General features: G+C 45.6%; 1 protein-coding gene across 1 annotated transcript in view; it reads right to left on the minus strand.

The window, feature by feature from the left end:
- TBKBP1 (TBK1 binding protein 1) overlaps positions 1–27,730 on the minus strand; it is a 99,394-nt gene that overhangs the window by 62,395 nt on the left and 9,269 nt on the right. The window contains exons 2-4 of the mRNA XM_081343811.1: positions 20,248–20,528; positions 19,236–19,358; positions 14,466–14,570 (exon numbers count right to left, since the gene is read on the minus strand). Coding sequence (XP_081199937.1) covers positions 14,466–14,570; positions 19,236–19,358; positions 20,248–20,469 — 450 coding nt within the window. The 5' untranslated portion in view covers positions 20,470–20,528. The remainder of the gene's footprint in view (positions 1–14,465; positions 14,571–19,235; positions 19,359–20,247; positions 20,529–27,730) is intronic.

Raw genomic sequence — 27,730 nt, forward strand, 5'->3', positions numbered from 1 at the left:
CTCATCAAGGGGATAAATCATTAAACAACAGTCAGGGTCAGAATAATCAAAAGACAGTAAAATTCCTACAGCCTGCAATCCATATGCATGTGTCATATCTGCAAGCAAGCTCAGTGCAATCTGCCATCTTGTGAGAGCACATGGTCGCACAAGCTTACTGAACATCTCCTGTGTATGCTGAAAACTGTTTCTGTATATTGGACTGTGTTATAAACCCTGTCTAAGCTAGAATTTACCTTCTTAAAGAGACCGTACCCATTTTTGGCAAAACTTAAAAAATGTCTAGACAAGGCTCTGAACATTCTTTTATCGCTGAATCAACGCAGATGCATCATGCTTCTGACCACACAGATGCACAGGCAGCTGATTCTGCTGTAAAATCCAAGTGCACAATAAGACCAACACAGAAACTCAGAGAAAACTATGAGACAATTAGAGATGAATTCTCCAGTAATCTGTCAGACCTATGGGACAGAACTGCACACTGCATGTCAGTTTTGCTGTGATTTAATAACAATCCTGCTGAATTAAGAGACTCTATAGATCGCCTATCTGCAGCCTATGAACGTTACCAGTGGCTGTCTGCAAAATACACAGCCTTCTTAAAGGACTCTAATATAGATGACTCCTCAGCAGAACTAACCAAGACTGATGCACTAAACCACCAAAGAGATCTCCTAGTGCAAGATGCAAGGGATTTAATTTAATTTAATTTAATTTAATTTAATTTAATTTATTAATATTTCTATACCGCCCTTCTCCCGAAGGACTCAGGGCGGTGTACAGGGCAAGAATAAAAACACAGAATTACAAAAGTTAAAAAGTAATTAAATACATGCCCACTAAAAAAACAATTAATACATAATAAAAACCCCACAGTAAAAACCCCACAAATCCCCCCTCAGGCCAGGCCAGCTTGTTCGAACAAGTATGTTTTTAGATCGCGGGGAAAGGAGCGAAGATCGGGCGCCGTCCGGAGCTCAACTGGTAACTGGTTCCATAGTTCCAGGGCGCCCACAGAGAAGGATCTCCCCCTGGGGGCCACCAATCTACATTCTCTGACCGGTGGCACCCTGAGGAGGCCCTCTCTGTGGGAACGCACAGGGCGGAGGGAAGTTGATGCCGGCAGCAGGTGTTCCCTAAGGTACTCCGGACCCCTGCCATGTAGGGCTTTAAACACCATTACTAGTACCTTGAATCTCACCCGGAAGACAACTGGTAACCAATGCAGCTCACGGAGCAGAGGTGTAACATGGGAGTATCAGGAGACTCCCAACACAACTCTCGCGGCTGCATTCTGTACCAGTTGGAGCCTCCGGGTGGTCCTCAAGGGAAGCCCCATGTAGAGAGCGTTGCAGTAGTCTAGACGAGAGGTCACGAGCGCATGAGTGACCGTGCATAAATCATCCCGACTTAGATAGGGCCGCAACTGGCGCACCAGGTGAACCTGGGCGAAAGCCCCCATAGTCACAGCCACTATGTGATCTTCCAAGGTGAGCCGTGAATCTAGGACTCCCATGTTGCGAGCCCTATCTACGGGGGGTAATAGTTCACCCCCCATAGAAAGAGATGGAATATCCGAGTAAACCCGGGATGAAGGTATGCAAAGCCACTCAGTCTTGTCGGGGTTGAGTTGAAGTCTGTTCCTCCCCATCCAGACCCAAACCGCCTCCAGGCAACGGGACATCACGTTGAGGGCATCACTAGGGTGGTTTGGGGTCGAAAGAAAAAGCTGGGTATCATCAGCGTACTGATGATACCCAACTCCAAAGCCACGAATGATCTCACTCAGCGGTTTCATATAGATGTTGAACAGGAGAGGCGAGAGGACCGACCCCTGAGGAACTCCACAAACGAGAGACCTCGCGGTCGACCTCTGCCCTCCTGTCAACACCGACTGCGAACGTCCCTGGAGATAGGAGGAGAACCACTGTAAGACCGTGCCTCCCACTCCCAATCCCCTGAGACGCCGCAGCAGGATACCATGGTCGATGGTATCGAAAGCCGCTGAGAGGTCAAATAGGACTAGAACAGAGGAATGTCCCCTGTCCCGAGCCCTCCAGAGATCATTCACCAGCGCGACCAATGCCGTCTCCGTGCTGTACCCGGGCCTGAAACCCGATTGGTACGGGTCTAGATAATCCGCTTCATCCAGGACCAGAGGGAGCTGATGCGCCACCACACTCTCAACAACCTTCGCAAGGAAGCGAAGGTTGGAGACCGGACGAAAGTTGTTCAATACAGCTGGGTCCAAGGCAGGCTTCTTGAGGAGAGGCCTCACCACCGCCTCTTTCAAGATGGCAGGGAAGCTACCCTCACTCAAAGAAGCCGATATAACTGCCTGGAACCAGCTGCGTGTCCTCTCCCGGGCTGCATAGACCAGCCAGGAAGGGCACGGGTCCAATAAACATGTGGTGGAGCTCAGCCTCCCCATAATCCTGTCCACTTCCTCTGGAGTCACAGAATCAAACTCCTCCCAGGTAATATCGACAAGACCGCCAGTGTCCTGATCGTCAGACTCTGCCCAGTCAGAGTCCAGACCGGTCCGAATCCGAGCGATTTTGTCCGACAGATGTTGGTTAAACTCCTTGGCACGACCCTGCAAGGGTTCCTCCCTCACCTCTTGATTAAGGAGGGAGCGAGTCACCCTAAACAGGGCGGCCGGGCGATTATCTGCGGACGTGATAAGGGTAGCGAAGTGATTAGACCTCGCCACCCTTATCGCAGCGAGATAAGACCTAATATAGGCTCTTAGTCGCAATCGGTCGGATTCGGATCGGCTGGATCTCCAACCGCTCTCTAGGCCCCGTCTCCGACGCTTCATCTCCCAGAGCTCCGCGGAGAACCATGGAGCTCGACGGGATCTGCGCCGGGTCAGGGGCCGCAAGGGTACAATTCGGTCAAGAGCCTCAGTGGCTGCCCTTTCCCAGGCTTCCACTAAGGCATCTGCCGAGCTGTGAGTGAGGGAGGCAGGTGGGGACCCCAGCGCTGCCTGGAACCTCTCGGGATCCATTAAGCGTCTGGGGCGGTACCATCTAATTGGTTCCACACACCCACGGTGGGGGGTAGCAAAACGGAAGACCAGCCGCAGGAGATGATGATCGGTCCATGACAGGGGCATAACAATTGGGGAGCCCCCACCAAGATCATCTAACCACCGTCCAGATAAGAAAACTAGGTCAAGGGTGTGGCCTCCCTCATGAGTCTGTCCTGAAATTACTTGCGTCAGGTCCATGGCCGTCATGGAAGCCATGAACTCCCGAGCCAACTCAGATGATCCTCCCAGAGATGGTAGATTGAAGTCCCCCAAAACTATAAGTTTCGGGAACTCAATCACCAACCCAGAGAGGACATCGAGAAGCTCAGGCAGGGCTGCTGCTGCGTGACTAGGCGAAAGGTACACCAGCAGCAAGCCCAACTGTGCACCAGGGCCGCATCTCAAAAAGAGAGACTCACACCCGACTATCTGAGGAACGGTGGCCTCCCGCGGGCACAAGGTCTCCCTCATAACAACAGCCACTCCCCCACCCCTACCCTGAGCCCGAGGCCGGTGTAGCACCCGGAAACCTGGTGGGCAAAGATCAACCAGAGGAATACCGCCCTCTGGGCCCAACCAAGTCTCCGTGATGCAAGCCAGGTCCGCCTGCTCACACTCGACCAAGTCACGGACGAGAGGAGCTTTGTTAGCAACAGACCTGGCATTCAAGTACACCAGCCGGAGCTCAGGAGGCTGCACATCCTCACTCCCGGGACCTCGGGGCGGAGCCAGAGGGTCGGAGTGCCTCACCGCTTGCAAGCAGCGGAGAGGCCTTCCCTGAGATCGATACGGCCCTCTGTTCCTACACCTGCTGCCATTCCCTAACGTCGTGGGAATGGGTAATCCCACGACTTGCCCTGGAGCCCCGAGGGCAACCGACCCCCGCTCCTCCCCCCCGCGATCAATCCCAGACCTGGCCTGAACAACGGTTGTTGGACTACCCCCCATATCCAAACAACCAAAAGAAGTTCCCACCCCCCTCCCTAACCCCCCAAAAAATTTAGCCAAAAAACTAACCAGGGGCCTCTTAATTGATTTATATCGGAGGCCCCTACCTGTGCCCAGCCATCTCTCAGGGTCCCAACAATCGGGCCCTTCATCAAGAGGAGGTGTAAAGAGTAAGGCAGGTCGCTCCCAGGATGGGGGGCCCCCTGAGGGCGAATAAAACCATGCTAGGATAAGTCAGACGCATGATGATTATTAAACAAGTCCGACAAAAAAGGCAGCAATGCAGACCAGATCGATACGGGAGGATCTCAAAATAAATCGAAGGCGAATGACCAGAGTGCCAGCCCAGCTCCACTGCCACTAGAGCTGGGAAACCCCGGAACAGATCGAATCCCGCCCTCTCACGGCGGTCAGGGCCGGGGGGCAGCCTGGTACATACAACCGGGGGAAGCAATACCGCCCAGAGCTCTCACCTCTGGGAGGCAGCAGATGTAAAATCTCAACCACTCTCCCACAGTGGTTGTAACCCGGACCTTCCAAAATTATAGGGGAGGGGAGGAGAGAGGAGGGAATTAGAGCAAAAGAGTCAGCGAAATACATCAGGGCTGATAAGCCTGTAGAGACACAGAATGGTAGGAGAGCTCCGGTTACACAGTTCAATTTCATGTTGTGGAAGGACCCGATGATAGTCAGCCAGGAAGGGAAACCGAGACCATGGTAGTTCAACAGAACCACAAAACATGGTCTAGTCAGTTTCTGGCGGTGCGGAGGATTAAATTGTGCCTCATTAACGTCCGAGGCATCAGCGTCCGCATTCCCCCACCAGGCCAGGTCACCATACCAGAGAGGCCGCGGTACTCCAACTCTCTTCGCCGCCAGCCATCTCAGACACCAACCAGGCAACATCTCTACCACTTCAACACTTCCACGCCAACGCTGCTCCAAGCCGCGATTCATAGTTAATCAGTCAACACGCGGCTCCCCCAAGCAGCTGAAAGGCGCTCCGGAACACTGCCAAACTCTAGAAAGTTGTCCCGGGCTCCGCAGGCTCCGGGAATGCCACCAGGCTCCGCAGACTCCATCAGGGGCCGACAGTCAGCTGGTCGGCGGAACGCAGGCCTCCGAGATCCTCTGCCCGGCTCCAACGAGTTGTTAATCAGGCTCTCAAAACTCCCCCGGCACCAACGGTCAGCTGGTCGGCGCCGCGTAGAGCAGAGCTCCGCAGAATGTATCTAGGTCTTCCAGGCACTCCAGCAGCCTCCGTTAGAGTTCGCTGAGTCCGCCGAGCCCCCTTGCTCTGACAAACAGCTGGTCGCGCAGCACGGGGCACTGCTCAGCTCCTCTGCATCCTCTAGAGCCTCCAAAAACTCTTCCGGGCTCAGATGGAAAACCTCGGAGACCTCGGAGAGTCCAGGGCTCGCGGGGCCAAAAGATAACAATACGGGCGTTGCCCACAACCACAAAAGCTCACCTCGTCCTCGTCCCCCATCCCAAGTCCTTCACAGAGAGAATATTCCTGTGAGGCTCCCAAGGGTCGCCACATTGCCGGAGCTCCGCACGGAGCTTAGCCGAGCACGTCCGCCATCTTGGGCATGCTCAGAACCAATAAGGCTAAGGCAGAACTCCATATTGCTGAACTGCAGGAGACAGCACGTTCTTCTAGATCCTCTTGCTCCAGGACTTCAGCATTAAGTGATAAGCTGGTAGAGGCCCATGCACGTCTAGAAGCAAAGAAAGTGCAAGTCCCCTTTGCTAGAAAGGAAGCTGAAATAGAGGCCCGCTAAGCAGAGGTGGAATCCCAAATAAAGATTCTGCAAATAGAAAAGGAAGAAGCAGCTGCCCTAGCAATGCTAAGGGTCTTTGAACAAGCAGTGAAGGAAAGCACTGATCCAGATTGTGCCATCCCAACAGAAGTGGAAGATCCAGTGGAATGCACCAGTAAATATGTGCTAAAGCATAATATTTGCAACGATGCAGAGCCATCTTCTGTACTTCCTATGAACAACACTGTCCTGACTCTCAACATAGAAACCCCAAACCTGCAAGGGCCTGAGCCTCTTCAACTCCACAACACAAGTGCATTAGCACTTCAAACTGCATCACCTCCTGCCAATGCCAGCAATAAACAACAGTTTAATCAACAGCCAGCACAAGCCTTAGAGACTAAACCACAGCTGAATCCTCTTGGAACGTCATTCTATCCTGGTACACCTCCCCCTTATTCACCAGAGAACTTTCACACTCAAGGGGTCCCACAAGTTTCTTTGGCACCAAGTGAGGGATCAGACCTCTCTGACTTCGCCAGATACATGATTCGCCGAGACCTCATCAACACTAGCCTCTCAAGGTTTGATGACTGTCCAGAGAACTACAGATCCTGGAGATCAACCTTCAAAGCTGCTATTGCTGATCTCAACCTTACCACCAAGGAGGAACTTGATCTACTCATAAAGTGGCTGGGGCCAGAATCTGCAGATCGTGTTAAAAGACTGAGAACAGTACATGTTGACTCTCCAGATGCAGGTCTTGCTGCTGCATGGGCAAGACTTGAACAAACCTATGGATAAAGCTCAGAAGCAATAGAGAATGCTCTATTCAAAAGACTGCAAAACTTTCCAAAGATAGGCAACAAAGATAATCACAAGCTTCAAGAACTAAGTGATCTCCTCATGGAGATAGAATTGGCAAAAACAGACCCACGTTTACCTGGTCTAAGCTACCTGGACACCTCCCATGGTGTCAATCCAGTGGTGTTAAAACTGCCATACAACCTGCAGGAGAAATGGACACAACAAGGCTCAGAATACAAAAGACGCTACGATGTATCTTTTCCCCCATTCTCATATTTTTGCAGGTTCATCAGCGAACAAGCCTGGACAAGAAATGATCTCAGCTTCAACTTCAGTGAATCCAGTGTGCCTGCTCCACCATCATCATCAAGGTATGATAACACAGCAGCTAAACACAGAGACTCACGTGAAGCTGTGTTTACAAAAAAGACGGACATCTTACCTCCTGTACCATCTCCTGCTCAACGAAGTGGTTCAGACGATGGAGATAAAGATCCTAATCGTCAGTGCCCTATCCACAAAAAACCTCACCCTCTTAGGAAATGTCGTGAGCTTAGAGCAAAGACTATACAAGAGCGGAAAAAAGTTCTCCAAAAACTTGGAATATGCTACAGGTGCTGTGCTTCTTATGACCATTTTGGTAAAGACTGTAAAGCCTTTGTCAAGTGCACAGAATGCAGTAGCGACAAACATGTTACAGCTATGCATCCTGCTCCACTTCCAGGCAATCCACAGCAACCACCTGTATCCAACCCTGCTTCAAATCATGGCAGGGAGCAGCAAAGTCATGCTCCAGTCACAAATGTCTCATCTTCATGTACTGAAGTGTGTGGGAAAGGTTTCAGTCACAAATGCTGTGCCAAGATATGTCTAGTCAAGATATATCCAGAGGGCCAGCCTGAAAAAGCTACCAGGATGTATGCCATAATAGATGAGCAGAGCAACAGATCCCTGGTCAAACCCAAATTCTTTGATATCTTTGGCATACAGGGACATGCAACACCATATACTCTCAACACCTCTTCTGGTCGTGTAGAGACCTCTGGCAGAAGAGCTGATGGGTTCATGATCTCTCATATCAAAGCAAAGAAGGGCATACCATTGCCATCATTGGTTGAGTGTGACCAAATACCAGACAACAGGGAAGAGATTCCCACTCCAGAAGCTGCATATCACCATCCCCACTTAAGGCACCTGGCTACTGAGATTCCTCCAATGGACATGGATGCTGACATCTTAGTCTTGCTGGGAAGAGACATTCTCAGAGTTCATAAAGTACGCCAGCATTGCAATGGACCTGATGATGCCCCATATGCACAAAGACTTGACCTAGGCTGGGTAATAGTGGGAGATATATGCGTAAATAGAACACGCACACCATCAGAGATCAACTCCTTCAAAACTCACGTGTTAAGGAATGGGAATGTATCTCACTTCAGACAATACCCTCACCACCATGAAGAAAAGGAGAAGCCTCTTAACATCATCCAGGTATCTGATGTTATCCCCATCACTTGTGATGATAACTTAGGCAGCACAGTGTCTCATACTACACGTGATGACAACAAAATAGCCATGTCAGTTGAAGACAGAGAATTCATCAACATGATGGACACTGAATTCTCCAAAGATATGTCTAACAGCTGGCTAGCACCACTACCTCTTCATGTCTCAGGAGAAAGCACAGCTGAGGTCTTCAATCTTCAAGATCCTGACAACAATCCAGAGATTCATCCTGAAGTCAAGACCCTTCTCACCAGATCTGAGCAGAGAGCCATCATGGACTGTCAATGCTCTGAACAGTTCTCCAACTGGACAAGGCTTGTACACATCATTGCAAGGTTAGTCCACATTGCACAATGCTATCACACCAAGTCTAGTGACACTGAATGTCAAGGCTGGCACTTATGCCAAAAACCTCTCTCTGCAAAAGACAACTGCTTCTGGAATCGATGGAAGATGGAGTATCTTTCTCTTTTGCAAGGACACAGAAAATGGCAACATCAGAACCCCAATCTCCAAGTTAGAGACCTTGTTCTGCTCAAGGAACAACAAGCCCAAAGAATTGAAAGGCACCATAAAGACTTTCACCAGACCCATCACAGAACTTGTCTTGCCTTTGCCCCTTGGAGACTGAACTCGTCGCCTTTCCTTGTTGGATCCTGACTTCAAGAAGAAAAGTGATTTAAACTTTAATCTAGACTTTGAGGCCTGAAATTGCAGTTGTTATTGTTGCAATATATGCATGTTCCTCCTTTATGTCTTTCAGGTCTTCAAGACAACAAGCAAATCACAAACATTTTTTTGTATTTGCATAACTACCGTTATAGGATTTATAGTGGTATTTAACAATACCAGACGGGGAGTGTGATGTTACATCAGCCATAAAGTACTATGCAGTGCATATTGTGCTGCCACCATGTGGTTATTTGGGGAACTACAACATTATGCTAATTTGGGGAACTACAACATTATGTTAATTTGTTCAGCCAACCCCTCCCATTTGTGATGTACTTTCTCCTTCTCATTAAACTCCGTTCTATCACTTCCTGCCACCATCTCACATGCGGTGGTCTCTACATGCTCCTCTCTACATGCTAGGATCATTACTGTCTTTTGACCTTGAAATACCGTCCATTTCGTCATCTACCACACCTTGTCTGCTGTAATCTTCTCTACATGCAAATAAAGGTCCTTCTGGATGATTAAAATGTAATTTCATGAGTTCTGCTATCTGGCAAAGGCTGTTAACAGTGATAGTATCTGCTTATACAGGCCAGGCACAGGGGTCTCATCAAGGGGATAAATCATTAAACAACAGTCAGGGTCAGAATATTGATGTTATTGTTATATGTACAAATACTAGAAAAATATTTATACCCAACTCTATATGTATTGAAAAGCTTTGCAAATAGCTGAAGAAACAATGGAAATGAAAGGCAAGGGAGAAAGAGAAAGATACACCCAACTGAATACAGAATCTCAGAGACTAGCTAGAAGAGATAAAAATGCCTTCTTAAATGAACAGTGCAAAGAAATAGAAGAAAACAATGGAAAAGGGAGGACCAGAGATCTCTTCAAGAAAATTGGAGATATGAAAGAAACATTTCATGCAAAGATGGGCATGATAAAGGACCAATATGGCAGGGACCTAACAGAGGCAGAAGAGATTAAGAAGAGGTGGCAAAACTACACAGAAGAACTATACAAGAACGAGCTTAACATCCCAGATAACCATGACTGGGTGGTCACTGACCCCAAGCCAAACATCCTAGAATGTGAAGTGAAATGGGTCTTAGGAAATCTGAGCAACAACAAAGCTAGTGGAGGTGACAGTATTCCAACTGAGCTATTCAAAATCTTGAAAGACGATGCAGTAAAAGTGCTACACTCAATTTACCAGCAAATTTGGAAAACTCAACAGTGGCCACAGGATTGGAAAAGATCAGTTTACATTCCAATTCCAAAGAAAGGCAATGCCAAAGAATGTTCAAACTATTGCACCATTGCACTCATTTCACATACTAGTAAAGTTATGCTTTTAATCCTACAAGCTAGACTTCAGCAGTATGTGGATTGAGAACTACCAGAACTACAGGAAGAATTTCGAAGAGGCAGAGGAACTAGAGATCAAATTGCCAATATACGCTGGCTCATGGAGAAAGCTAGGGAGTTCCAGAAAAACATCTACTTCTGCTTCATTGACTATGCTAAAGCCTTTGATTGTGTGGATCACAATAAATTGTGGCAAGTTCTTAAAGAGATGGGAGTACCAGACCATCTTATTTGTCTCTTGAGAAACCTATATGCGGGTCAAGAAACAACAGTGAGGACTGGACACGGAACCACTGATTAGTTCAAAATTGGGAAAGGAGTCCGGCAAGGCTGTATACTGTTGCCCTGCCTTTTTAACTTATTTGCAGAGCACATCATGAGAAAGGCAGGGCTAGATGAATCAAAAGTTGGAATTAAGATTGCCGGGAGAAATATCAACAACCTAAGATATGCAGATGATATCACTCTAATGGCAGAAAGTGAAGAGGAACAAAAGAGCCTCTTGATGCGGGTGAAGAAGGAGAGTGCAAAAGTGGGCTTGAAACTCAACATTAAGAAAACCAAGATCATCCAGCCCTCTCAATTCCTGGCAAATAGATGGGGAAGAAATGGAGGTAATGACAGATTTTATTTTCCTGGGTTCCAAGATCACCGCAGATGGGGACTTCAGCCAAGAAATTAAAAGATGCTTGCTCCTGGGGAGGAAAGCTATGGCAAATCTAGACAGCACACTAAAAAGCAGATACATCACCCTGCCAACAAAAGTGCGTATAGTTAAGGCCATGGTTTTCCCAGTTGCAATGTATGGCAGTGAAAGTTGGACCATAAGAAAGGCTGAGCACCAAAGAATTGAGGCCTTTAAACTATGGTGCTGGAGAAGACTCCTGCGAGTCCCTTGGATTGCAAGGAGATCAAACCAGTCAGTCCTAGAGATCAACCCTGTCTGCTCTTTAGAAGGCCAGATCCTGAAGTTGAAACTCAAATACTTTGGCCACCTAATGAGAAGGAAGAAGCCTAATGCTGGGAAATATTGAGGGCAATAGAAGAAGGGGACGAGAGAGAATGAGGTGGCTGGATAGAGTCACTGAAGCAGTGGGCGTGAGCTTGAATGGACTCCAGAGGATGGTAGAGGACAGGAAGGCCTGGAGGGGCATTGTCCATGGGGTCACGATGGGTCGGACACAACTTCGCAACTAACAACAACAACAAATATGTATTGAAAGTATTAAGAATTATATTTGTTTAATGTAGACAAAAGGAGATTACAGGAAGTAGAGAGGATAAAGGAAATAAATTATCAGCTAACATATTGATCACTTATAGAAATTAATTATTATTGTTTTTAAATATATGAACCCAGATAATACATTGTTCACTAAGCACTAAAGATTGTTATTGTAAAAAATTAATAAAATCTATTTCAAAAAGAAAGAAATTGGATTTCATATGGGTGGTATATAGATCTACTGGTTGTTGTCCTAATAATTAGCGCCCAATTCTGGCCAAAGTAAATGGTCTCTTACCTGAAGAATATAAAATGTGATAGAAATATTTATGGACAGATCTTGGAGGAGGAACAATTGTGCTATAAAGAGTTGGGAGAGTTTGGCTCTATCATAATCTCTGTAAATCACCAAGCCTCTGGATTTCAGCAGGATAGAAATTTGAAAACTAAACCAATACATATAAAAATATTAGTGACTCGGCAGCAAGACTTTTGATAGGTCAATATTGGAAGAAAGAGGAACTGCCGACTATACAAGAGTGGATTTTAAAGGTTTCCGACTTGGCAGAGATGGCGAAGATTTCGGCCTATTTGAAAGATTACTCGCAAGAACATTATATTATGGAATGGAGAAAATGGATTGAGTTTATCCAGAATAAGTATAGGGTCAAGAAGTTTTATCTAGCATTTGAATAAGTCTTCTTTCGTTTTCTTTTTTCTTTTTTTATTTTGTCTTCTATATATATTTAATAATGCTAAGTTTTGTTTGATCCTATATAAGTTAGAGAGTGATGGATTTTAGAATTTATAGTTGTTAGTATATGGTTGTTTATGATTGCCTTTTTATATATATATACCTTGTATTTAGCTCTGGGAAGTCCGGGGGGGGGAGGGGGGTTAGGGGGAGGTGGGGGGGGAGGAGGGAGGGGGGGAGGGGGGGGAAGGGGGGAGGTAGGGAGGGGAGGTAGGGAGGGGGAAGGGGGTTTTTTAAAGGAAAACTGTATTTTTAAAACTTTTCAATAAAAAAAAAAAAAATATTAGTGACTCTATTAAATATAGTATGCTGCCAGTTTAGACTGGTGGTTAAGGCAGTAGGCTAGAAAATAAACCAGGGCCTAGCAGTTACAGTTGCAAGAAAAAGTATGTGAACCCTTTCGGATTACGTGGAGTTTTGCATGAATTGGCCATAAAATACGCTCTAAATGTTATGTAAGTCACAACAATAGAAAAACACAGTCTGCTTAAAATAATACTACACAAACATTAGCTGTTGTCATGTTTTAATTGAACATAAGATGGAAACATTCACAGTGCAGGGTGGAAAAAGTATGTGAACCTTTGGACTTAATAACTGGTTGACCCTCCTTTGGCAGCAATAACCTCAACCAAACGTTTCCTGTAGTTGCAGATCAGACCTGCACAACGATCTTGAGTAATTTTGGACCACTCCTCTTCACAAAACTGTTTCAGTGTAGCAATATTCTTGGGATGTCTGGTGTGAATCGCTCTCTTAAGGTCATGCCACAGCATTTCAATCAGGTTGAGGTCAGGACTCTGACTGGGCCACTCCAGAAGGCGTATTCTGTTCTGTTGAAGCCATTGTTTTGTTGAATTACTTGTATGCTTTGGGTCATTGTCCTGTTGCATCACCCATCCTCTGCGGAGCTTCAGTTGGCGGCCCCAAACCATGATGCTCCCTCCGCCATGTTTTACAGTGGGGATGAGGTTTTGATGTTGGTGTGCTGTGCCTTTTTTTCTCCACACATAGTGTTGTGTGTTTTTCCCAAACAACTCAATTTTGGTTTCATCTGTCCACAGTATATTTTGCCAGTAGTGCTGTGGAACATCCAGGTGCTCTTTTGCAAACTTCAAACGTGCTGCAATATTTTTTTTTGACAGCAATGGCTTCCTCCGTGGTGTCCTCCCATGTCCTCCATTCTTGTTTAATGTTTTCCTTATTGTAGATGTGTCAACACAAATGTTAGCATGTGCCAGAGATTTCTGTAGGTCTTTAGCTGACACTCTAGGATTCTTCTTTACCTCATTAAGCATTATGCACTGTGCTCTTGCAGTCATTTTTACAGGACGACCACGCCTAGGGAGAGTAGCAACAGTGCTAAATTTTCTCCATTTGTAGACAGTCTGTCTTACCGTGGACACATGAACATCAAGGCTTTTGGAGATACTTTTGTAACCCTTTCCAGCTTCATGCAAGTCTGGTGTGTGTTTTTAAAGGGCAGGACAGCTGTCAGCAACACATCCAATATCATCACATTGATTGGAGTCAAGGTTGGCTCACTTCTGGCTCCAATTAGCTCTTGGAGAAGTCATTAGGCTAGGGGTTCACATACTTTTTCCACCCTGCACTGTGAATGTTTACATGTTATGTTCAATTAAAACATGACAACAGCTAATGTTTGTGTAGTATTATTTTAAGCAGACTTTTTTTCTATTGTTGTGACTTACATTTATGGCCAATTCATGCAAAACTCCACGTAATCCCAAAGGGTTCACATACTTTTTCTTGCAACTGTACTTCACTTTATTGTGGGGAACACAGGAGGAAGAAGGTATGTGGATATGTTCACTGCCCTGAGTTATTTGTAAACTAATATAAAGACAGGATATAAAGAAATAAAATAAAAAATAAAATTAGTCGTGTTAATTGTATTAGATTATATGTTAAATTAAATTTAGTTCTAGTCTTGTCTCCATCCATATTCTTGATTATATTTTTTGCGGTACCCCATAACAAAAAGGGATGATAATAGGAATATTGGTGGATGGGGCAGGGTGAGAATATAGGAAAAGTCAAGGGGATAGTCATAACTGTGCAATTGAAACCTTACCCCATTTTACAAGTATGATATTCATAAAAAGCGGAAGTCTTCAATCATATATTAGTGGCTGCCATCTTTAGTACTCCGATACAATGTCAGTACTCTTGCAGATTCCCTTGGCTGGCAGATGCCCTTGGCTGGCATCTTTACTCAGTGTCTTTACCCAGTGAAATAGTATTTCACTCAAGACAGCTGCAAACATGGCTACTTTCTCAGTCTAACAAACCACATGATCAAATATTCTATGGTGGGGGAGGCAATGCATGACCAGGAAAGTAGTTGAAACCCACCATTTGGCCCAGCTCTGACTCAAGGTCTGTTTTCTCCACACATATCTTCTCATAGGCTTGGATCATCTCCTCCAACTGTTCTTCCCTTTCCTTGCTTTTCTGCAGCTGGTTTAGAGAGAGAAAAAAACAGGAAACAAATGAGCAAAAATCACATTCAGCAGCCATTAATTATCTAAATTGGTGACTGTCAGTTTTAAAGGCTGGAGACAAGCAATTGCACATTCCCTACATTTTAGACCCTTACACCATCTTCTGCCCCAAATTAAACTCAGGAAAATCTGTTCTTTGTACTTGGTTCCTAAGTCAGATATGTTCAGCCAGTTTGCTAATCAGCAGATAATTTTGTTAGTTGCTGTAGTAAAACAGTTATCATTTCAGAAATGAAATGCGGAAGAATTCATTTTACAGCAAAATAATGCTCAAGCTGCATCTATTTTCACACAGAAAAGTACTGAAGATATCTTGAGAAAGTTTCCATTTACACAATTGTGTACCTGCAAAATCTATTTACAGGAGGCAAAAATGAGGAGAATATTAATTACTCCATAGTAATTAGTAGCTAATTATCTACATTCCTCCAAAAAAATCATGCAATCTATTTTCAATTAATATTTTTTCATGGACAAGTACCCTCTGGCACATACTATTCACCCAGCACTCTTTTTAGGTACCTTAAAAGTCAACAATTTGTGTCACCTTTTCTTTTTGGGAAGTATTATGAGGCAAAAGTAGGTGTTTTAGAAGTTCAAAACCATTTAAAAAAATTACTCACCCAGTCCCCTAAACTTTGGTTAGATTTTTCCTGTGGGGAGGGATGTTAATTGATGCAATGGCTGTCTTAAGTCTCTCATCCAAAATATCTATTCTAATTATCCCCCACCCAAATATTTTTAAATGCCCTAAAGTGAAGAATTTAGCACTTTCTACTCCAATATTGTCCCAATGTCACTGTAGAAATATTAATTCCATAGAAGAAAGGCAATGTGGCTGAATTTTGGATTGGATTGGTTTGTGCATTTGTTAATTCCACACATTGCTACAGCAAGTCATACTGGAGATGTAATTGAGATTGGCTTGACAAAATCATTTTGTGAAATCATTCTATCTTTCCTGAATCTTTAAGAAGAAGAAGCCATTAAGAACATGGTCAACATTATTATGAAGCAAGAGAAATAGTTGCAAGATCACTGCTGTCATTAATTGTTTTGATTTTATTTCCTCCAAGAGAGCATTTTTTCTGACTACACTGAAGTTTTTAACTGTATTCAAATGACCTGAGCAGAAATTCTCCCTCAGACCTCCTGGCTTAACATGGGAAGGATGGGATTAGGCATATTTCACTATTTTAGGACATTATGTGAGAAGTTGAATCCCTGTAGGAGGGTTCTATTTCACTCGTAATTCAACAAAAAAAATCATAATATAAAAAATGTAGAATATTCCACAAAATTTGTTTGGTAGAGATCATCTAGCAATATTAATTCCTGCAAATGAGCCATTGACCAGGATTCTTTACAAAGCCATATTAAGAAATACCAATACAATCAGCAAACCGCTTTGTCAAAAATGTGAATTCTGTGTCCTGAATAAGTCCTAGTAATGTCTGCATACATTTTGCTTTTTGGATCTAATTTTCTTTTCAATTTCCATCAACTTTAAGGATTCCCCGAAAGTGGTCCACAGTGTGAGAGCTGAATCTTGTGAAGTAGAAATCAGTTTTAAGACTAGAAAAAACCATCATGTAAAAACATCTTACGGTAACTGCCTTTTAAGGCCACCAAGAAACTAGCTAAATATCTATTAATTCAGAAGGGGGAAAGCAAAAAGGCAGAATTTAAATAATGGACCACGAAACATGTCTGCCCTTTCTTTCTTACTTACTTACTTAGTTATTGCACTGTCATGATCATTGCATTTGAAGCCTTCGTTTTGTCTACAATAAAAATTGTGAGCCAAGGAGTGCCTGGAAGTCTCCTGCCAAGTCTGGCCAAGAGCTGAATTTAGGGCAAAGTGTCTGGGTTTATTGCCTAGCCTGGGTGTGAAGTTTGACACAGAGCACTGATAATCAACCACTGGAATCTTTGCTTCATCCTTCTCTTCTAGTGTCAAGAGAACTGGAAATATTTTAAGAGAAGGAATGCAGATTTATCCATTACTAAATTAAGAATGGCACTGGAATAAGCAGGGCTTTTTTTGTCATAGAACGCTCAGAACGGAGTTCCGGCACCTTTTTTGGATGAAACCTTGTAGGGTAGGCAAGGCGGGTTGTATGACATGTGTGAGTTCCGGCACCTTTTTCTTTTACAAAAAAAGCACTGGGAATAAGATTTCAACTATAACAAAAATAGACCATTCCAAATTATTGAAGAACAGAAGGGGATGGTACCTTCACTCCCACCTCAATTCTTCCCTATCTTTCTCTCCTCCCCACCCCAACAATACTTAATCTATCGTTAGTTCAATCCTGCTAGTCCTGCCATAGGAAAAGTCTGCATACAAACTAAGTAAGATATTGAAGCCCAATTCTTGTTTCTATAGCTGCAATAATCCTTCCTTCTTTTATAAGGAACAAGATTTATAGTATGATTGATTTGGGATTGCCAAGCATTTGAAGCAAGGGAGCTGCCTCCACCTAGCCAAATTACTGAGTCTGTTTAGAGCTAGACATTGTGTTCTTCATCACAACCATAAATGGCTAAAAGCCAGTTTTAAGGTGTGGAACTGAAAATAGTAGATGCAGTATTTTTTACAGAATTTAGACCTTGGTCTGAAAATCAAATTCTGTACTTGCTTGATGAGTTCATATTAATGTAAAATTTAAATATAAAATGTTTTTCTTATAGAGTGTCCAATCAATATATATATGTATTCTGTATTTCTAGCTCTTGCTCCATCCATCCATCCATCCATCCATCCATCCGCTCGCCTGCCTGCCTGCCTGCCTGCCTGTCGGTCTATCTATCTATCTATCTATCTATCTATCTATCTATCTATCTATCTATCTATCTATCTATCTATCTATCTATCATCTATCTATCTATCTATCTATCTATCTATCTATCTATCTATCTATCTATCTATCTATCTATCTATCTGTCTGTCTGTCTACATATACACCAAATAATAATCCAAAGGTGATCTTAATATTAAATAGTTAGCTTCAGATACAAATACTACCATTACTTTGTAATGTTATAACATATGTCCCTTTTTATGTTATATTTGAGTTTGGATGAAAAGTTAATTGATTTTATCCTTACAATATTGACATTCTGAAATTCTGTTAACAATGATAAAAATTTGATTAAACACCTTATTTACAGATTAAATAAACTTATTCCAACTAAATAAAAAAAGAATTTTTATTTTTTTTATTTTCAATACTTTAAACTTCCTAAATAGTTGAATGCTCATAATTTATGTATATTACATATAATTGCACTACAATATTCATTGAAATAATCTAATGTGTCAAGATTTATAACATTATAATAAAAAAAGAATAATATATATAACTAAAAAAGGGCCCTGTATAAAGACTCTTTGTCCAAAAGAGTCCCTTAGTTGTGATTATTGGTGATTGATTGTATTTCTTACTTCTTATATAGTCACTTGAATGTTCACTGCATAAAATCTTGTATATTTAATGATTAAATAAAATATTTATACAATTAAAAAAAGAAAAAGAATGCATACACACACTCTCACAGTGGTTCTATCCCATTTTACCTATACACCCTTATGAAGTATGCAATGCTACGAGAAACAACAATTGACCCAAGATCGTCTTACGAATCTTCTAGGCTCAATATGTATTTGAAACTTTAGGTCTTCCTTTTCCACTGCATTACTTTGGTTATGATGAGTTAAAATAACAATTAAGACCCTATAGAATAATAAATAGTTTCACTTTAATATAAAGATAAATATGCTAGAATTCATAAAATTCTGCTAAGTACATGTCTGTTCAGGGCAAAAAAAATCTTTACAGAAAATATAATTAATGCATAACTAATTTAAACCTGACACATTATCCACTGTGGCCTATGGGCTCCCTACTCTAATGCAGAACACAGGTATTAGTATTTCATTTACTCAATTACCTATTTCTAGGAATAGAGACAACAGAGATAAAATTTCCCTTAAAGAATTTTATTCACAGTCCTCTCCCGTGTGTGTGTGATTGTACATACATGTGTCTATCTCCATGTGCACAATTTTGGATTGTTGTCATTTGAGAGCTTCCTGTGCAAACAGAACACTGGGATCCAAATGCACTTACCACTGGTCTCACCTAGTTGAAGGTGTGATTTGAGACATGTGAAACTCTATTTCTTTCTATGTCTTTGGTACTATTCGTTACTGTACTTAACTCACTATGCTTTCTGAGATTGAAACTGTACAGGACCCTTCCTCCAGATGTGTGAAGATTGAAATTCCAGAACACAACAACAGAGAATTGCACATGAAAATGAACATACCCCATTAAATTATCCTCAATGAAAATGGAGAGAGAGTCCTTCTTCAGGCAACCCCAGCTATTAGAAATGTTATTTTCTTATCAATTTTGTATACTATCATAGTCATGTATTACTAAAAGGTCTAATAAAGAAAAGATGCAAAAGAAACAAAACAAACCCTCAGCCTTGAACCACATTTCAGTTCATGAGGTAGTGGTAAAGGCCACCACATGACAGGCAAAATTCCATGAAAAGATCAGTAAGTTAAATGCACCCATTTTTTCAAAGATTACTGAGACAGTCCCCTCACCTCACGCTGGAACTGATTCAACTGCTGCTGGAGGTTGACTTTCTCACTCTTCAGAAGAGAAGTCTCCTTGGATTCATAAGCTGAGAACATATGTTCTTCTCCAAAGTCACTGATCAATGGAAACTGCAGGCCAGATGCAAAAAAACCGTGTGTGCATATATGAGAATAATGTGTATTTACGTATCTATATGTACACACGTACACACATATTTTACTAATATTTGCACAAAATGGGAAGTAATAGCAAGTAAATCTGCATGTAAGATTTAAATATCAGAGAGTCACTATTAGCTGCTACAATAAACAAAGAAAAATGATTCTGTGGACAAAATAGATTTTTTTAAAAATCAAATACTGGGTAGAATATAAATATATTCAGTGCTTCAACTGTTTTTCCGTGAAACGTCTAATTGGAGTTGACAGTAATCTGTGGGCCACAATATGAGAGCCATTAGTTTAAGGAGGCGGTTCTCTATTAATTTAATTATTTTCATTTTATTTTAAATGAAAAACCAATCAAAAGGAGGGAGGTGTTGTATAACCAAGAAAAACTTCTGAATAGACTTACAACATGTGAGCATTGGCAACAATATGACATTTTTCCTAGGGGAAAAAATAAAATAGACCAGCTGAAGCCTAGTCAGCACATTGGTCTATCTAGCAGCCACCTATCCTGGGCATGATAGGACATTGGTCCACAGCGGTGAAGAAAAAAGAGTACATGAAAATAAAAGGCTACTCTAGCCTTCTTTAACTTTGCATCCTCCAAAAGTATTAAAATAGCTTTGCTGGCTGGAAATTTCTGAAACTGCAGTCTCAACACAGGCAGCTGGAGAAGATTGCTCGAGCATATCAGGAACCAACACATTAAAAAGTAGGTGTGTGGGGTCAATGTTCTGTAGCAATAGGTAATTAGATATATCCCTGCCTATGATAGGAGCAACATTTTTTCCCCTGAATTGGGTACATGCTATTTTTCTGGCTGATCTTACTTTACACAGCTACCACTCACCTTGATCTCATACATATTTAGTTTCCGTTTGAGGTTAGTGTTCTCCTGCTCTAACCCTGTCAAGCGATTCTTGATGTCATCATATGCTGTGATGAAAGCAAAGTGAGAGGCAGAACACATCTCACTGGAGAGGTCAGTGTTCGGACTGTCCAACCATTCATCATCCTGCACCAAGGCATCTTGGGTAAGGATGCTGATGTCATCCTCAAACATGGAGTCCATGACATAGTCTGGAAGGGGTGAGCATTTAGCAGGAAATATCAATGCATGACCAAATCCAGCTGCAGGAGGTGACAAAAAACAAAAATAATATAACAGATAGCAAAATACTTTTTTCCAACATTCCATTTCTTTTAAGCATCTTCTTATCATTTCTGTTATAAGTTAAGCAAAAGATCTATATATTTGTAACTGGATTTTTAATTGCTGAAAGCTATTCTGAGGGACAATATCTGTTTGGAATCCAGGATAAGGTCTAATAAAGAAAAGATGCAAAAGAAATATCAACATTTTTTGTACACACTTTGTTACCATCTTATTAGTGCTTCCTATTGATAGCATATCATTACTGTTTTAAAGATTTACAGTACACTAGTGTGGTACTCCATTACATATTTGTGTTTCTAACCCTTTATTTGTAAGTATGCTAAAGAATTGGGGTGGATTGCTCTCCACCAGCTGCATCTATCAATTATGCTGTCTCACCCATCACATATTGCAGCAGTTTAGAAGTCCCTATTATGTTTATTGATTTGGGCTTGGAAGGACGTTAAGCACAAATTGACCCAACAGGACTTGCTTGGCATGACCGTATGTCCTTCCCACATGCTTTTAAGGAACACAAAGTTTGTCAGAAACACTCTTAGTATATCTTCCATTCACCTTCACAGGTCTTGTACTGCAGAATGTTTGGATCATTGTTCACCAAGGTTCCAGATCTGACTGTGTACCATTATATACTGTGTTGAATGACATATGGGGTCTAGTTCTCTTTATCTAAAGTGGATAAAGTCACTTTATCCCCATTAGCAGACTTTTCTAAGTCATCCCACAAGAATGAAATACCGTATATACTTGAGTATAAGCCGACTCGAGTATAAGCCGAGACCCCCAATTTCACCCCCCAAAACTGGAAAAAGTTATTGACTCGAGTATAAGCCGATCCGCCGTTCTGCAAGCCTCTGCCGCCAGCAGAGGCTCGATCCGCCATTTTGCAAGCCTGAATACACAGGAATACCCTGTGTGGCCGCGGCTCGTCGGCAGGTCTCCGTTCCTCCTGCCGACCTTTGGGGAGGTTTGGGCGCCTCCCCAAACCTCCCCAAGTCTCCGTTCCTCCTGCCGACCTTTGGGGAGGTTTGGGCGCCTCCCCAAACCTCCCCAAACCTCGGCAGGTCTCCGTTCCTCCTGCCGACCTTTGGGGAGGTTTGGGCGCCTCCCCAAACCTCGGCAGGTCTCCGTTCCTCCTGCCGACCTTTGGGGAGGTTTGGGCGCCTCCCCAAACCTCGGCAGGTCTCCGTTCCTCCTGCCGACCTTTGGGGAGGTTTGGGCGCCTCCCCAAACCTCCCCAAACCTCGGCAGGTCTCCGTTCCTCCTGCCGACCTTTGGGGAGGTTTGGGCGCCTCCCCAAACCTCGGCAGGTCTCCGTTCCTCCGCGCAGACCTGCCGACCTTTGGGGAGGTTTGGGCGCCTCCCCAAACGTCCCCAAACCTCGGCAGGTCTCCGTTCCTGTTTGGGGAGGTTTGGGCGCCTCCCCAAACCTCCCCAAACCTCGGCAGGTCTCCGTTCCTCCGCGCAGACCTGCCGACGTTTGGGGAGGTTTGGGCGCCTCCCCAAACCTCCCCAAACCTCGGCAGGTCTCCGTTCCTGTTTGGGGAGGTTTGGGCGCCTCCCCAAACCTCCCCAAACCTCGGCAGGTCTCCGTTCCTCCGCGCAGACCTGCCGACCTTTGGGGAGGTTTGGGCGCCTCCCCAAACGTCCCCAAACCTCGGCAGGTCTCCGTTCCTGTTTGGGGAGGTTTGGGCGCCTCCCCAAACCTCCCCAAACCTCGGCAGGTCTCCGTTCCTCCGCGCAGACCTGCCGACCTTTGGGGAGGTTTGGGCGCCTCCCCAAACGTCCCCAAACCTCGGCAGGTCTCCGTTCCTGTTTGGGGAGGTTTGGGCGCCTCCCCAAACGTCCCCAAACCTCGGCAGGTCTCCGTTCCTCCGCGCAGACCTGCCGACCTTTGGGGAGGTTTGGGCGCCTCCCCAAACGTCCCCAAACCTCGGCAGGTCTCCGTTCCTGTTTGGGGAGGTTTGGGCGCCTCCCCAAACCTCCCCAAACCTCGGCAGGTCTCCGTTCCTCCGCGCAGACCTGCCGACCTTTGGGGAGGTTTGGGCGCCTCCCCAAACGTCCCCAAACCTCGGCAGGTCTCCGTTCCTGTTTGGGGAGGTTTGGGCGCCTCCCCAAACCTCGGCAGGTCTCCGTTCCTCCGCGCAGACCTGCCGACCTTTGGGGAGGTTTGGGCGCCTCCCCAAACGTCCCCAAACCTCGGCAGGTCTCCGTTCCTGTTTGGGGAGGTTTGGGCGCCTCCCCAAACGTCCCCAAACCTCGGCAGGTCTCCGTTCCTCCGCGCAGACCTGCCGACGTTTGGGGAGGTTTGGGCGCCTCCCCAAACGTCCCCAAACCTCGGCAGGTCTCCGTTCCTGTTTGGGGAGGTTTGGGCGCCTCCCCAAACCTCCCCAAACCTCGGCAGGTCTCCGTTCCTCCGCGCAGACCTGCCGACCTTTGGGGAGGTTTGGGCGCCTCCCCAAACGTCCCCAAACCTCGGCAGGTCTCCGTTCCTGTTTGGGGAGGTTTGGGCGCCTCCCCAAACGTCCCCAAACCTCGGCAGGTCTCCGTTCCTCCGCGCAGACCTGCCGACGTTTGGGGAGGTTTGGGGAGGCGCCCAAACCTCCCCAAAGGTCGGCAGGTCTGCGCGGAGGAACGGAGACCTGCCGAGGTTTGGGGAGGTTTGGGGAGGCGCCCAAACCTCCCCAAACAGGAACGGAGACCTGCCGAGGTTTGGGGAGGTTTGGGGAGGCGCCCAAACCTCCCCAAACGTCGGCAGGTCTGCGCGGAGGAACGGAGACCTGCCGAGGTTTGGGGAGGTTTGGGGAGGCGCCCAAACCTCCCCAAACAGGAACGGAGACCTGCCGAGGTTTGGGGACGTTTGGGGAGGCGCCCAAACCTCCCCAAAGGTCGGCAGGTCTGCGCGGAGGAACGGAGACCTGCCGAGGTTTGGGGAGGTTTGGGGAGGCGCCCAAACCTCCCCAAACAGGAACGGAGACCTGCCGAGGTTTGGGGACGTTTGGGGAGGCGCCCAAACCTCCCCAAAGGTCGGCAGGTCTGCGCGGAGGAACGGAGACCTGCCGAGGTTTGGGGAGGTTTGGGGAGGCGCCCAAACCTCCCCAAACAGGAACGGAGACCTGCCGAGGTTTGGGGAGGTTTGGGGAGGCGCCCAAACCTCCCCAAACGTCGGCAGGTCTGCGCGGAGGAACGGAGACCTGCCGAGGTTTGGGGAGGTTTGGGGAGGCGCCCAAACCTCCCCAAACAGGAACGGAGACCTGCCGAGGTTTGGGGACGTTTGGGGAGGCGCCCAAACCTCCCCAAAGGTCGGCAGGTCTGCGCGGAGGAACGGAGACCTGCCGAGGTTTGGGGAGGTTTGGGGAGGCGCCCAAACCTCCCCAAACAGGAACGGAGACCTGCCGAGGTTTGGGGACGTTTGGGGAGGCGCCCAAACCTCCCCAAAGGTCGGCAGGTCTGCGCGGAGGAACGGAGACCTGCCGAGGTTTGGGGAGGTTTGGGGAGGCGCCCAAACCTCCCCAAACAGGAACGGAGACCTGCCGAGGTTTGGGGAGGTTTGGGGAGGCGCCCAAACCTCCCCAAACGTCGGCAGGTCTGCGCGGAGGAACGGAGACCTGCCGAGGTTTGGGGAGGTTTGGGGAGGCGCCCAAACCTCCCCAAACAGGAACGGAGACCTGCCGAGGTTTGGGGACGTTTGGGGAGGCGCCCAAACCTCCCCAAAGGTCGGCAGGTCTGCGCGGAGGAACGGAGACCTGCCGAGGTTTGGGGAGGTTTGGGGAGGCGCCCAAACCTCCCCAAACAGGAACGGAGACCTGCCGAGGTTTGGGGACGTTTGGGGAGGCGCCCAAACCTCCCCAAAGGTCGGCAGGTCTGCGCGGAGGAACGGAGACCTGCCGAGGTTTGGGGAGGCGCCCAAACCTCCCCAAACAGGAACGGAGACCTGCCGAGGTTTGGGGACGTTTGGGGAGGCGCCCAAACCTCCCCAAAGGTCGGCAGGTCTGCGCGGAGGAACGGAGACCTTCCGAGGTTTGGGGAGGTTTGGGGAGGCGCCCAAACCTCCCCAAACAGGAACGGAGACCTGCCGAGGTTTGGGGACGTTTGGGGAGGCGCCCAAACCTCCCCAAAGGTCGGCAGGTCTGCGCGGAGGAACGGAGACCTGCCGAGGTTTGGGGAGGTTTGGGGAGGCGCCCAAACCTCCCCAAAGGTCGGCAGGAGGAACGGAGACCTGCCGAGGTTTGGGGACGTTTGGGGAGGCGCCCAAACCTCCCCAAAGGTCGGCAGGAGGAACGGAGACCTGCCGAGGTTTGGGGAGGTTTGGGGAGGCGCCCAAACCTCCCCAAAGGTCGGCAGGAGGAACGGAGACCTGCCGAGGTTTGGGGACGTTTGGGGAGGCGCCCAAACCTCCCCAAAGGTCGGCAGGAGGAACGGAGACCTGGGGAGGTTTGGGGAGGCGCCCAAACCTCCCCAAAGGTCGGCAGGAGGAACGGAGACCTGCCGAGGTTTGGGGAGGCGCCCAAACCTCCCCAAACGTCGGCAGGTCTGCGCGGAGGAACGGAGACCTGCCGAGGTTTGGGGAGGCGCCCAAACCTCCCCAAACGTCGGCAAGTCTCCGTTCCTCCGCGCCCTGCCTGCCTGCTTCTTTCCGCTGCGGAAAGAAGCAGGCAGGCAAGGCGCGGAGTTTGGGGAGGTGCGCGCGCACCTCCCCAAACCTCCCCAAACTTCGGCAGGTCTCGGACGGCGGTGGCTTGGGAGAGGTGCGGGCGATCCCGGAAGCACCAAAGCCTCGGCCGCGCACAAGTCCTCGGTAAGTTTTTTTGTTGACTGGAGTATAAGCCGAAGTGGAATTTTTCAGCCCAAAAAGTGGGCTGAAAAATTCGGCTTATACTCAAGTATATACGGTAAAAATCTGCAACTCAAATGCTCAACTGGATTTCTCAGTATGAGTACTGGAAAGAAAAAATATGCTAGTCAAGCCCAACACAGAGATGGCCTGCTGAAAGAACTAAACAATTTCAGACATGGGCACAGAATATGACAAACCCCCCCCCCCCGAGAAGGAAAGGGGAAGGAGAACGGGAAGGAGAACAATAGTAAGATAAAATCAGGTACGGAGGAAAGGTGAGTGTCCAAACTGCTGCAGAAATTTGCAAACCACGGCAGAACTTTTGTAAATGGCTTATGTGGGCGTATTGAGTAAAGAAATGAGACTACAAAAATCATTCATTATTTTTAAAAAGCAGAATAATTTTTACAGTTCTGAATGGCTCATATATTCATAGATAGATAGATAGATAGATAGATAGATAGATAGATAGATAGATAGATAGATAGATAGATAGATAGATAGATAGATATAGATATAGTAAAAAGGTAAAGGTTCCCCCGCACATGCGTGCTAGTCATTTCTGACTCTAGGGGCTGGTGCTCATCTCCGTTTCAAAGCTGAAGAGCCAGCGCTTGTCTGAGGACATCTCCGTGGTCATGTGGCCGGCATGACTAGACGCCAAAGGCGCACGGAACACTGTTACCTTCCCACCATAGTGGTCCCTATTTTTCTACTTGCATTTTTATGTGCTTTCGAACTGCTAGGTTGGCAGAAGCTGGGACGAGTAACAGGTGCTCACTCTGTTACGCGGCACTCGGGATTCGACCTGCCACACTACAGCTCTCTAGATGATCTGCAATGCCCAAAACTCTGGTATGTCTTTGATCTGTTCATGCAGCCTAAATGGATGATACTGTAATTGCATTTTTCTTACTCCAAAATTAAAACAAAAATTTAAGGAGAGGCTACCAGTGAGATTGTTGGAATTATTATTATTTTCATAAGATTTCACACTTTTTATCAAACTTCACATTATGTTATTTTTAACATTTTTGTACTCTTTGGTGTCCTTGTACCATAAATATCTATAAAACCCATTAATTACACCAGCTCCATGAAATGTTGATGTTCTACTATTTGAGGATTTTATCATTTCTGTTAGGAATGACAGTTTGTCCTGTAATATTCAGCATTCAGAATAGAGTAGATCTGGAAGGGACCTTGAAGGTTTTCTAGTCCAGCCCGCTACTCAAGCAGGAGTCCCTATATTATTTCAGACAAGCTGCTGTCCAGTCTCTTCTTAAAAACCTTGAGTGATGAACCACCCACAACATCTGAAGGCAAGCTATTCCACAGGTTAATTGTCCTCACTGTTAGGAAGTTTCTCTTTAATTCCAGGTTGCTTTTCTCCTTTATTAGTTTCCATCCATTGTTTCTTGTCCTGCCCTCTAGCGCTTTGGAAAATAAATTGACCCCTTCCTCTTTGTGATCGACCACCTCTCAAATACTGGAATACTGCTATCGTATCCTGCCTAGTCCTTCTTTTCTCTAGACTTGCCAAACCCAAATCCAGCAACCATTCTTCATATGTTTTAGTCTCCAGGCCTTTAATCATCTTAGTTGCTCTTCTTTGCACTTTTTCCAAATATCTTTTTTGTAACGTGGTGACCAAAACTGGATGCAGTATTCCAAGTGTGGTCTTACTAAGACTTTATAAAGTGGTACTAATACTTCATGTGATTTTGATTCTATGCCTCTTTATACAACAAATGATTGTATTAGTTTTTTGGCTGCTGCCCACGCTGCTGACTCATGTTTAAGTGATCATTCACTGGGATTCCAAGGTCCCTTTCAGTTATTGTTTTTGAGCCAGGTTTCGCCTAATCTGTACTTGTACCTTTGGTTTTTCCTGCTCAGATGTAAAACCTTGCTTTCCTCCACACTGCATTTCATTTTGTTGTTCAAGTCGGTCAAGATCTTTTTGGATCCTGAGCTTGTCTTCTGGTGTGTTAGCTATTCCTGCCAACTTAGTGTCATCTGCAAATTCCCTTTCTGTTCCCTAATCTAAGTTATTAATGAAAATATTTAAGAGTACTGGGCCTAAGATAGAACTTTGTGGTACCCTACTGCTTACTTCCTGCCATATACATGTAGTATCATTAAGGACAATGTTAAATACAGTTTGTCAGTCAGTTATAAAACCTTCTGATGATGATACTGTCTATCCCACATTTTTCTAGCTTACCAAGAAGTAGGTTGTGGTCTACCTTGTCCAATGCCTAGCTGAAGTCTAAATATACTATGTCCACAGCATTTCACTGGTCTACTACTTTAGTT

This window comes from Vipera berus (assembly GCF_964194415.1).
Source record: "Vipera berus genome assembly, chromosome: Z".
NCBI lineage: Eukaryota > Metazoa > Chordata > Lepidosauria > Squamata > Viperidae > Vipera > Vipera berus.